We start from the raw sequence: 12,830 nt of genomic DNA, 5'->3' as shown, positions 1-12,830 counted from the left end.
GGCAGTGGCAGGAGTCAGGATGGCTTGGCACGTTGCCTCCCAAGTTCTCTGTTTCCACGTGGCAAAGCTGAGTGCCTGATGGTATTCTCCTTTTCTTTATAATGTTTGCCCCAGTGTGTGTTTATTCTGGTTACTCATTTGTGTTTTGTTTAGTATCCATCTCCTCTGCCAGAGTGCCCTGCACAAAGGTAAGATGGGGCTGGCTTGTCTAGGCTCAGAGTGGCAGCACCGCATGGATGGATGCTCAGTTTGTCCAGTAATGCATGTCCAGAGTGCAGATGGATGAATGAAGGATGGTTTCTGTGCCTCTCTGTGTACCTTTGAAAGACATGGGGTTATGTTGTAAGTGTTGGCAGTAGCGGCCACTCCATTTGGTAGCTGTTTATTCCCATCTTCTCCTTACCCTCCCTGCTTACACTTAAGCTTGCTTACTTACCCTTACCACTCTCCAGAGTCATATCGTGAACAGATTCGTTCCTTTAGCATCTTTTTTTCTTTCTCTCCGGAATGTCTGTCCACAGGGCAGGTACCCCATCCACCCTGCTCACTGCTGTGTTCCCAGCCCCTGGGAAAGTGCTCGGTCAGTATGTGCAGAGTGGATGGACCCCATGGTGGAAGCCACACTTATGTTGTGCTGGGCCCTGCACTAACGAGTTCCTTCTAATGTCAGGCATAGAGCTCCTGGGAAATCTTGATTTCCTGTAAGTAGTGGCCCTGCTTACACCCCCCTGGCTCTGTAGGCAGGCAGACCCTTCCCAGGCTCACTTTCTGCCTCTGTAAAATGAGGCCAGGCCCCGCACCAGCTACCTTCCTCGGGAGGCTTGGGAAAGACACCGGGGCCTGTAAGTCACTGTCACTCCGATGCTGTTGCTGACTCAGTTGTGTGAGCCACGGCGGGTGGTCTTAACTCATCCGGTATTCACTGGGCAGCAGCTGCCTCCCAGCCACTGAGCTGGGCTCACCAAGATGAACTGACGCAGATCTGTCTCCCAGGAGCTCCTGGCTGGGAGGGGGCAGACACGTATGTTGGGGGACAGCTGAGATGCCACACGTAGCGATAGAGAATATTCTCTAGAACAATAAGGGGAGGCTCCTTGGAGGCAGCGCCCCCGAGCCTGGAGTTGGAGTAGTGTGCTCCCCGCCTGCCCCCAGTACCCCTGGCTCCCCATGCCCAGGTTTTGGTATTGAGCTCACCCCAGATAGACGGGTCCCAGAAGGCCCTACCTCTGTCTCAGAGGAGCTGGTTCCCAGGGCCTGATGGGGACACTCGGGGCAGAGGTGGTGGGGTTGAGGGGACCGGCTCAGGGGCCGGCCGGGTCATGCTCACTTCAAGCCCTGCTGATTCCCATGTTGGGCGGATTCCCACGAGCTGACCTCAAGATCTTTCTCAGCCCTTTTTGTCCCTCTGCTTATACGTCTCCCTCACACAGTCCCCTCCCTGTCCTCTACTGTCTCTTTCACCTGCTCCTCCCTACCCCACCCCCGTCACCAGACCCCCACTCCCCATTGCTATGGGACAAGGGCTGGGGGCTCAGCCAGCCCCTAAGCCCTGGATTTTCCCAGGCACCGAAGGAAGAAGAACGTGAAGGGAGGAGATGGCTTTTTCCTTCCACCCCCCTTTCCCTTCTGAAAAGCTCTCCTGTTCTCCGTACCAGTCCCAAGGGAGGGGAAGAGTGTGTTTTATCTCCCCACAACCAAGACCCTCACCTCCAGATAAAGGACTCAGAGTGGGGGGAGGTCCTGGAAAGCTGCTTGCAACTGATAACAGTCTTTGCTGCCAGCCTTCAGTGCCGTGCAAGCCGGGGAAAGGGGAGGGGCCCCCATCAGCTCTGCGGCCTGATTATAATAAAGCCCCATGTGGCTGTACGTGACTGGATTTTATTGTGCTACCTACAGATGGAAGCACATTTTCTCTGCCTCTCTCAACCCCCTCCCACCCCACCTTGCTTTTAAATCTTTTCACCCCCCATACCCCCACCCCCTGGCCCAGCCCTGGTTCCTTTTTTACTTCTCTCTCTGATTCCTGATGCTTTTGTTACCATTATCTGTTTGAGTCTCACAGCACCTTATTTTCTCTTGCTTTCTTTTGTCCCCCCGCTTGGGGCCGGGGGCAGAAGGACTTGAAGAGTGACCTTTGCTTTCATCACCTTGGTTCGTGCCCGTCCCATGTGTCTGTGGGCGCAGGCGTGGGCCCAGCAGGGCGTGGTCCGGCTCAGCGGGAGACAGAAGCACTCCCAGGAGCCACCTCCTCATTCACCGGGACCCCTTGGGGCCTGCAGCTGCAGCCCACCCCACAGGAGAGGCAGGAGGGAGCTGTGGGCCCCCGCTGTGGGCTGTCCCCTCTCACTACGGCACGCTGGCAGCGGTAGGGATTTCCCACCTCCCCTCCTGGGTTTCTCACTGAGGTCCAGCTGGGCATTGTGGTCAGTAGCAGTGATGTCAAGAATAGGAAGCTATTTCTCAGCCGCTCACTCCCGGCCCCGGCACTGTGCTAACAGGTTTCTACACATTTGTCTTCATAACCGTCCTCCCAGCAGGCACCAATGTCGTTGTCCCCCTTTTTTAGCTGGAAAGAAGGAAGTGCACAGAGGTTGAGTGACTTGGCCAAGTTCCCACTACTTGAGAGAGCCAGGAGGAGTGCCAGGGCCTGGGTGCCGGGTCTATGTCCCTAACCGGCACAGCTGCCTCCTGGACATGGGTGCTGTTTGCTGAGCACCGAGTGTGTTCCGGGCACGGACCAAGTGCTTGGCTTAGTCGTCACCCACAGAGAGGTCTGGAGCAGCTGCCCTTGGTCAGGGCTGGGACGCAGTGGGGATTCAGTTGGGTTTGGGCCCGTCCTCAGGCAGCTCCCCTTCCAGTCACAGATGGAGAAGTCAGCAGTGAGTAAGACACTTCCAGAACGGGACAAGTACCCCGGAAGAGGGACCCAGGGATGTGACAGCAAGCAGCTGACTGGGTCTGGGTGGGGACTCCTTGTACTGGTGGGGAGAGGAAGAGCCCCTGAGGGGAAGACAGGTGAGACCTGACAAGAAGGAGCTGAGCCTGGCAGGTGGAGATGGGCAGATGGGGGCAGCGAGGGCACAGGCCTGCAGTGAGGAGGAGTTTGATTGGCTCAGAGAGCAGAACAAAGGCTGGTGCTGTTGCAACAGAGAGGGAGAAGGGAGAAGGTCAGGGGAGAGGTCAGAGAAGCTGGCAGGGTAAGGAGGCTAGGCCAGCAAGGAGGTGAAGCAGTGGACAGTTGCATTTTAAAACCTCCCAGCAATGTGCAGGTGTGCATGTGTTTTAAATTCCGTTTTGCAGAGAAGAATGCTGAGACAGCGGTTAAGTAGCTCACACAAGGCCACAGAGCTAAGAAATGGCAGAGACCCCGATGGCCCTCATTTCTAAGGCTTTTTCAGCTCCATGCTGCCTCTGCGCTGCCGTCTTTGGTCCTCCCCACCTTGTATTTTCCCGGGATCCTTTTTCTAGCCTTCGTCTTGCTGGTCTTTCCAGCTCTGAGTTACAGAGGCAAAGAGGTTGTTGCTGTAGACACACAGGTTTAGGGAAAGACACCTCTCTGGGATCAGCCAGGGCCCGTGCTATTGCGGGACGACCAGGCTGCGCAGAAGCCCATCTCTTCATTGCAAGCCCTCCCGCTGTTGGGGTCAGGGGCAAGGGTTGACTTCTTAGAAGTGGGAGGAGCTAGCCAGGGCCCACCAGCGTGGTAGCAGTGCTCACAGCGCCCTGGGCAGTGGCATTCGGGGGGCAGAGCACAGAGTGGGTGTTTAGTGGCCACTGCTAGGACAGAAGTCGCATTCTGTTGAGTTAGCTGCTGGGGTTTTAAGTGGGGTGTTGTCCTATGAAAAGCTGGATTTTCAGCTTCTTTTGAAAGATCTGAGTATCTGGGCCCATGGGTTGACTTTCTCAATAGACCAGCGCCAAGAAGGGGCTGTTTCTTGAAATTGCCCAGGAGCTCTTCCGTTCACCATCATCCCTACCTTTCTTTTCTCCATAAGAAATTTTTTGTTCATCTCCGGTGACCCTCTCTTGCCAACCTGAAGGTGCCTGGGACTTAGGGTTTGATGCAGCAAGGCCTCCTGGTTTCCATGGGCTACCTGTTTTTTTGCCAGGTGGCATTGGTGGGCACTAACTAGAGAGGGTAAATGCCTGGTGCATAGTAGGGGGTTGAATCGGTGTTCCTTTCTGCTTTCCTCTCTGAGAGGTTCAATGCTGGGGAGAGGCAGGGGGTAGAAGTAATCATTCTCTGCTAAAGGTCTTGGTTTTCATTTCCATTGAAGTTTGTCATTGGGGACCCAAAGTCGCAGCTACTTTGCATAGATTGTCTTCCCCATCATTAATGTTTTTTGCCCTGCTTTGCTTTGAAAGTTGGGTTTTAAGTACAAATGGCCACACCATGGCGTCCCTTGTTGGGTAAATTGTGTTAGTTCTTGGGTGGGGGAGAAGTCTTTATGGAGATTTCTCCTTTTTGTCCTAGAGTGTGAGTCTGGTTTCACCTCCACGCATGTTTAACTGATGTTAAGGAGACAATGTTATCACTGTAGCTGTTACCATTAGGGCTTAAAAGGGTTGTTTTATGACAAAGTGGTTGACACTTAATTAGGACTTGAAAGCACCGGGCTTGTATCAAAAAGCGCAGGGGAAATGGCTTGTGAGCTTGGCGCTGAGTCTGGGGGGTGGTGCATTTGGACTCTAGAAAGCCCCCTATGGTCCCATGGAAGTTTGCACTGAGTGCCGGTGTCTGTGGGGTAGGTGGGTCATTTCTAAGACTCTGTGGCATGTGGCCATCATGGTGGCCTCCTAGGGCTGACGCTGCGCTGCCTGGCTGGCAGGGTTTAAGTCTTCTGAGGTGGAGGTGTCCCCCCCGCGCAGAAGAAACAAAGTGAGGGGTGCGAGTGCACAGCCCAGTAACCTTTGGAAGAACTGCTGAGACAGAGTGTCATTTCCTCGGGCACACAGGAGCCCCTTCAGAAGCCTGGCACGTGAAGGGATTTTGTATCCAGGGCATGGCTGTGGAACCTGGGGAATTTAGGGGACCGAATTAAATTGAGCATAATTCCTCCCAGCAGGACGCCCTGCTCCCAGCCTTCTATGCTATCTCCCCCTTTGCTTTTCCCTCTTCCTGAAACGATGTTCCTTCAAAGTAAGGGCGATACGAAAGGGTAGAACAGACAGGATAAAACTACAACCATCTGTAATAAAATTGTCCAGAAATAACCAGACTCCTTGTGTACCTGCCCTTCTGGTTCTTTCTTCTTGTATGTGTATGAGTGTGTTTCTCACAAACTATATAGAACATGGTTGGAGTTATATTGTATATTAAGTTTCATATCTTCGTTTTCTTATTCATATCTTTTTCTCTTATTTTTATATATCATGGGCATTATTCCATGTTCTCAGACATTCTTCTGAAGTGTCATTTTTTTTCTTTAAGTATAATTATTATCTCTGAAATAATTCCAAACTTAGAGAATAGCTGCAAAGTAATACAATACCCATATAGAGAACTCCAACATACCCCCTCCACTGCTACATGCCCAGATCCACCAATTCTAATATCTTGGCACATTTGCTGTATCATTCTTTCTATCCATCTATCTGTCTAACCATCTGTCAATCCAGCTGTTTGTCTGTCTATGTATCTGTATATCAATTTTCAAAACATTTGCATATATTAGATTCTTTGAAGCATAATATGTCTATGTATATTTCCTAAGAATAAGGATATGCGCTTATATAACCCCCTTAAGTTCAATTATCAGGTTTAAGAATTTTAACATTGATATAAAGTTCTCAATCTATATTCTATATTTTTCATATGTCCTAATTTTGGGGCTTTTTCTCCCCCATTATTAGATACTGCATTTAGGAGGCATTGTCTCTCTTTTTTAAAAATATTTTTATTGTAAACAACAAACGAACATACATTCTTTTTTTTTCACTTTTTTAAATTATTTTTTCATCACATAGTTGTATATTCATCATCATGATCATTTCTTAGAACATTTGCATCAATTCAGAAAAAGAAAACAGAAAAAATTCATACATACCATACCCCTTACCCCTCCCTTTCATTGATTACTGGCATTTCACTCTAAATTTAACATTTGTTCCCCCTATTATTTACTTATTTTTAATCTTTATGTTTTACTCATCTGTCCATAAGATAGATTAAAAAAAGCATCAGACACAAGGTTTTCACAATCACACAGTCACATTGCAAAAACTATATCATTATACAATCATTTTCAAGAAACATGGCTACTGGAATACAGCTTATAGTTTCAGGTACTTCCCTATAGCCACTCTAATACACCATAAATTAAAAATTTACGGGATATCTGTATAATACAAAAGAGTAACCTCCAGGATAACCTCTTGACTCTTTGAAATCTCTCAGCCACTTACACTTAATTTTGTCTCATTTTTCTCTTCTCCCTTTTGGTTGAAAAGGTTTTCTCAGTCCCTTGATGCCAAGTCCCAGCTCATCCTAGGATTCTGTCCCACATTGCCAGGAAGGTTTACACCTGTGGGAGTCATATCCCATGTAGACTGTTTGATAACATCTAGAGGGGAGTCTGTTTGATAACATCTAGAGGGGGGAAAGCAGTGAATTCACTTGCTGTGTTGGCTGAGAGAGAGAGAGAGAGACCACATCTGAGCAACAAAAGAGGTTCTCTGTGGATAACTCTTCTGAGGCCAAGTTTTAAGTAGGCTTAACCTATCCTTTGCAGGGATAAGTTTCATAGGGGCAAACCCCAGGACTGGGGGCCCGGCCTATAGCTTTGGTTGTCCCCACTGTTTGCGAGAATGTCAGGAACTCTCTAAATGGGGAAGTTGAATTATTCCCCCTTTCTCCCCATTCCCCCAAAGGAACTTTGCAAATACTTCTTTGTTCACTGTTCAAATCACTCTAGGATTTATCAGGTCATCTCACTAACCTGGAAAAACCAACAAAACCTCATGTCCTATTCAAGGTGCCATGTACTTATGGGGTTCAATTAAACTGTTCATATAAGTTAAATTAGGAAATCTACTAGTCAAAATATAAATTTTGCACCAAATAAACATTTCTTGCTTTAGTTGCACACAGAAATTGAAGTTTTAAATTATGAGTAACCATCTATTTTTAACACCTTGCAATATTAACATTCCTTTGTTCTTCCTCATGCAGAAACATTTTTTAATTTGTATACTTAGCCACTATCATTGTACATTCTAGGCATTCCTACATTATATCGTCTCAGTCTTTATTGTATATCTTTCTTTCTGGTTTCACATGTGCCCCCAGCCCTTCTCCCTATATCATTCTCACATTCAGCTTCATTCAGTGTACTTACATTATTGTGCTATAATCAAATAGTATTGTGCTGTCCATTTCTGAATTTTTGTGATCAGTCCTGTTGCACAATCTGTATCCCTTCAGCACCAATTACACAATCTCTAACCTTTTTCTGTCTCCTAATAACCTGTTTTCAACTGAAATTCTTCAAGTTCCCTTATTAATATTAGTTTCTATCAGTGAGACCAAACAGTATTTATTCTTTTGTTTCTGGCTAATTTCACTCAGCATAACGTCCTCAAGGTCCAGCCGTGTTGTTATATGCTTCATAACTTTATTCCGTCTCTCAGCTGTGTAATATTCCATTGCATGTATATCATACATATTGTATATTAAGTTTCATATCTTCATTTTCCTCTTATATATTATGGGCATCATTCCATGTTATCAAGCATTCTTCAGAAATGTCATTTTTAATGGCTACATATTATTCCAGCTTTGGTAGCTTCATAGCTTTCGTAATCTCTTTGTCTGTGTGCATATAAATATGTACGTAGTATTTTTTTTCCAATTTTTCACTGTTATGCCTAAGTCTGAATTTAACATTCTCTGTATAGATAAAGCGACTCTCTTTTATGTTTATGCTTCCTGAAATAATGTGTAATGGGAATTTTGAGTGTAATATCCCTTGATTCAAGGGGTCTCTAGAATGTTCCGTTATTTTTGGAAAGTTATAGATTGTGTTTTAGTTTGAAAGTTCACTGAGTGCTGGTTTTTTGAGGAAAAATAGCATATTTTTGCTCAGATTCATGGTTCAGTAAATCTGGTAGTTTATTATGGTGTTCAAATTAGTGTGAATTAGTCCAATTTAAGGCCCATGGGCCTTAATTTGTAGGTTTCGTTTTTCTTTCCCTTGAAAACCGAGGCAGGCGTGGGACTGCTGCTCCCTCGGGAGTTGCTGACACCCGGTGCCAGTTGGGGATTGCAGTGCCGTCCCTGACACTGCCTCCAGAAGCCCCGGGACTTGCAGGTCATGCGCTTTAGACCCAGGGACATAGGCAGAGAAAACACTGTTTGTTGAATGTGTGTTTTTGGGCCCCAGGACCAGACAGTGAGATCCCAGAAAATGAAAAACTGACAGAGGAGGGAGCAGACGGCTCTGCAGCCAAGATAGAAGACGAGGAGGAGGAGGAGGAGGAGGAGGAAAGCCTTCCAGGGTGCACTCTCTTCATTAAGAACCTCAACTTCGAGACGACGGAGGAGACCCTGCAGGAAGTGAGTGTTTTGTCAGAACATGAGGAATGGTTAGGGATGTGGGGTGCTGATAAATTTCCTGCATTATTCTGCCTCTAAGCATGAGCTTGAAGTTGACTGTGCCAACTTCGGTTAAGGAACAACCAGCAACCCCCTACCGGACATCTCACCTGGAGCACATGCGGGCTCAGCTCCTGCTCGCTCCCCTTCCGGCCCCACCCTGACCCTTGCCTGATGAAGCTTCCCCCTTCTTGGCAGGGGGCAGACCCATCCTCACGTTGGCTCAGGCCGCGCGTCTTGGCATCATTCCTGACTCCTCTCATTCCCTCCCACCACATGTCCAGTCCGCCGGCCCATCTATTAGCTCGGCTTTCAGACTACACACTTCACCTGTGCCCCCGGCCCAAGCCTCCATCACCCCTCACCTGGATTTGCACAGTAGCCTCCTAAAGGTCTCCCCTGGGCATCGGACTTTGTCCTCCATTGTCTATCCTGCAACACAACGGCCAGGGAGATTGTGTCAAAGCTGTCACTGCTTAGAACACCAGCAGCATAGAGGTCAGAGTCCTACAGTGTCTGGCCCGATTTCCACTAGTTGCCCTGTCCCCACGACCCCCATGGCTGCCTGCTGTTTCTTGACAGCACTCCGTGTGCCCGCTGGCCATGACCTTCCAGAGCTGCTCCCTCTGTGTTCTAGTTTGCTAGCTGCTGGAATGCAATATACCAGAAACGAATGGCTTTTAAAAAGGAGAATTTAATGAGTTGCCAGTTTATAGTTCTAAGGCCGAGAAAATGTCCCAATTAAAACAAGTCTAAAGAAATGTCCAATCAAAGGCATCCAGGAAATGCCTGGATCAGGAAGGCCGATGAAGTTCAGTTTTTCTCTCTCAAGTGAGACGGCCCATGGCGAACACAGTCAGGGCTTCTCTCTCGGCTGGAAGGGCACATGGCGAATACGGTGTCATCTCCATTTTCTCTCCAGGCTTCTGGTTTCATGAAGCTTCCTGGGAGGCATTTTCCTTCTTCATCTCCAAAGGTTGCTGGCTTGTGGACTCTCTGCATCTCATGGGTACATCGTTCTGCTCTCTCTGAATCTCTCATTCTCCAGAATATTTCCTCTTCTATCGGACTCCAGTAAACCAATCAAGACCCACCCAAATGGGTGGAGAGATGTCATCCCTTAATCCAGTTTAAGAACCATTCTTAACTAAATCAAATCATTCAGAGAGATGATCTCATTACAGTTTCAAACATACAGTATTGAATAAAGATTATTCTACCTTTATGAAATGGGATTTATATTAAAACATAGCTTTTCTTAGGGGGCATACTTCTTTCAAACCAGCACACTCTGCCTGCAGAGCTGTTCCCTCGAAATCCACGTGCTGTTTCCCCCGCTGCCTGCTGGCCACCCCGTGAGCGTGGCCTCTCCTGGCCACCCTATCTGAAGCTGCTGCTCTTCCCCCTCCCCACCTTTCCCTTTCCTTCCAGGGTGTTTCTCCGTAGCACCAATGACCTTGTAATATATGAGGAAATGTACTTATTTTTCCTAATGTCTGTTTGAATATAAGGTTAGGAGGAAGAGGGTTTTGTCTGTTTTGTTTATTGTTCTCTTCCCACCACCTAGGAGAGTGTATGGCACATACTCAGTGTCAATAAATATTTATTGAGGAACTGAATGAATGACCCACAAAAATACTAATTAGCCTTTGTTAAGGGCTTCCTGTGTGCCAGGTATTGTCTTTTCCACGGATTATCACATTTAATCCTCAAAACCACCTTGTTAGCTGAGCTATTTGCATCATTTTACAGTTGAAGAAATGTAGACTCAGAAAGACATTAAGAAGGTACCCCAAGAACTTGCAGCTAATAAGTGGAGCCTAGTTCAAGTCCAAGTCCGCCCAACCCCACAGCCCCTTCAATCCTAGAGTGGCTTCCGTCATCTAGTGACGTGTGATGTGTTGCTGGATATTCAGGAACTGTTTGCATCCTCTCTGTCAGACAGGGTAGAGTGCTTTGGGCAGAACCAGAGGACCCCAGGGAACCTGGAGCTGATCTCTCGAATTTTTGCCAAGTGTGTCTCTTGCTCAGCATCCCCACTTGGCTTTGGTGATGTGCACATCCCCCTGGCAACCTATGCAGGCAGGAGCACCACCATCCTCTCCTAAAATGGGCAGGAATATCCGTTGTGGTTCCTTCCTCACTGGCCTTATTGGCTTTACCTGTTTTAATCCCAGCTGATACCCACTGCACTTTTTTTTTGCATGGGTAGGCACCCGTTGCGCTTTGAGTTTAACCAAGTCCATGAGTCATAAATGGGTGGAGTATGTGTAACAGGTAAGTGCTGGGTGCTGGGAGGGGGCAGCCCAGGAGGAGACCTGAGCAGTAGAATGACCAACCATGAGGCCAGGGAAGGGGCACCCATGTGCCCATAAGGGGATGCTTCAGAATATATAAGGAGGCACGGGTATTGTGAACAGCTGTAGTCAGTGTTACAGTTGTGTGTTTAGGGAAAAAACCCCACCTCCCACTTGTTTCTCTGATATAAACCGATCCAAAATAAATGTCAACACAGTCTTCCCGGCTAGTAGAAATATGTAGAAGACACGTTGGTGAGTTAGTTTCAGGAATGGGCATCCCCCTACCTGGAATCCCTGGGTGGGGTGAGATTTTACATTTATGTGAATAGGGCACGGAAACTGTCAGGGACTCTGAGTAGATGTTGATAAGTGCCAAATGGGCACTGCACTGAGTGTGGCTGCAGGGCTTCTAGAACAAATTGGGCCTCCAGTTCCCTCTCTCACCATACTTTATGGCATAGAGGACTAGGGTCTGCAGGTCCCCCTCCCCTGCCCGCCGTGGCCTGGGAACTCCCTGCAGGGGAGACTCATCGTTTCTGCAAACTAAGCCTGGCACAGAATGAACATATTTTTTTACATGAGCAAATCAATGAATGCCAGCAGACTGACTCCCTGAGTTCATTCTGGAAAGGAAGTTGACCCATATGGATTGAACTAACTGGTTTCTAGAAATTCTTCTGAGCTCTAAAATTCTATTGATTTTAGAGGGTTCCAGAGGGAAGGTAGTATCACTGAGTCAGGAACATGATGTGTGGTTCTAGAATCAGGAACACAGTGTATGGATGGAAAGGAGACCAGACTGTGTGGCATGACCAGCTGGGCATGGGGTGGAGTGAGAGGCAGGCCTTGCTCGGAGACCACCTGGCCAAGTCTCCGTGGTTAGAGCCGGTTAGAGGACCCCGTGACAGCAGCGCAAACCTGACCCAACGAGCAGCACTTATCAGGGAGCCACTAAGCAATTGGAAGTTCAGCCTTGGGCTTTCCGTTGCCTACTTCCTGGATCAGTGATATTTTGTTGCATGTTTAAACAGAGGCCCACTTTAGCAGTGTGCAAAGAGTATATAGCTTCAAATAAGTCAAACCAGCTTATAGTTTATTTTTTTCTGGTGTGCTGGCCCTCCTGGATCAGGTACAGGAATGTCATAATCAGGAATCATTTCTTGGGAGATGCACCCATGCTTCAACCTAAGTGAGTCCTCACAGATTTTAGAATTTTACAGCTAGAAGGCAAAGCCAAGATTATCTAGTCAAGTTCCCTCGTTTTACATATGTAGAGAATGAGCTACAGAGGAGTCACTTCACTTTCCTGAGGTTGCACAGCCTCTTCTAGGCACTGCAAAGAGCAGCATCCCATATGAGTCTAGAGCCGTGGTTATAAGTCAGACCGCCTGGGCTTAGATCCCGGCTTCACTGTTCACTAAGGGTGCAACCCTGGGTGAGACCTTTAGCCATTCCATGCCTCAATTTCCCCATCTGTTTGAGATGTTAATAGAGCCTACTCTGCTCTTAGGGTTATTTGAAGGCACTAATTTACGATAAATGAGAAAACCTAGATACAGCATTTGACCCTCAAAAGATGAGTTCAGAAATGCTTGCTGCTTGTAGCACTTAAGTATCAGCATCTTTTAGTTTATTTGTTTGGTTTGGTTTTGTAATGTTTTTGTTTAAGAAAATAAACAATACACTTAGAACCACCAAAAATAAGTGTCAGCATCTCTATCAGGATTCGCCCTCGCCCCCTCCTTCCCCTTTTTCAGTGCCCATTTACAGACACTGCCACTCCCTGGACCCTGTATTGAAGGTCAGATTCTAGCAAGGCAAACAATGAAAGGAAAGGGAAAAATTAGAGTAGAATGTGATTTTAAAAAAAAGACTTTAAAAAATTATTTTGACATTAGGTACAGGGGCCAGTGAGAAGGGTCAGGACTGGGGAGGTA

At 47.3% G+C, this 12,830-nt stretch overlaps 1 protein-coding gene across 3 annotated transcripts in view; it reads left to right on the top strand.

Annotated features, from left to right (window-relative positions):
• The window catches only part of RBM19 (RNA binding motif protein 19), a 169,790-nt gene that overhangs the window by 24,355 nt on the left and 132,605 nt on the right, over positions 1-12,830 (top strand). For all 3 annotated transcript variants that reach the window (XR_013175572.1, XM_077159922.1, XM_077159921.1), the window contains exon 17: positions 8,382-8,554. Coding sequence is in view for 2 of the 3 variants with exons in the window: in XM_077159922.1 (XP_077016037.1) it covers positions 8,382-8,554 (173 nt within the window). In the remaining variant the exon portion in view is untranslated. The remainder of the gene's footprint in view (positions 1-8,381; positions 8,555-12,830) is intronic.

This window comes from Tamandua tetradactyla, chromosome 5 (genome assembly GCF_023851605.1).
Source record: "Tamandua tetradactyla isolate mTamTet1 chromosome 5, mTamTet1.pri, whole genome shotgun sequence".
Lineage (NCBI taxonomy): Eukaryota > Metazoa > Chordata > Mammalia > Pilosa > Myrmecophagidae > Tamandua > Tamandua tetradactyla.
Note: the sequence above shows the minus strand (reverse complement) of the source record. Positions and strands in the feature narration are given on the sequence as shown.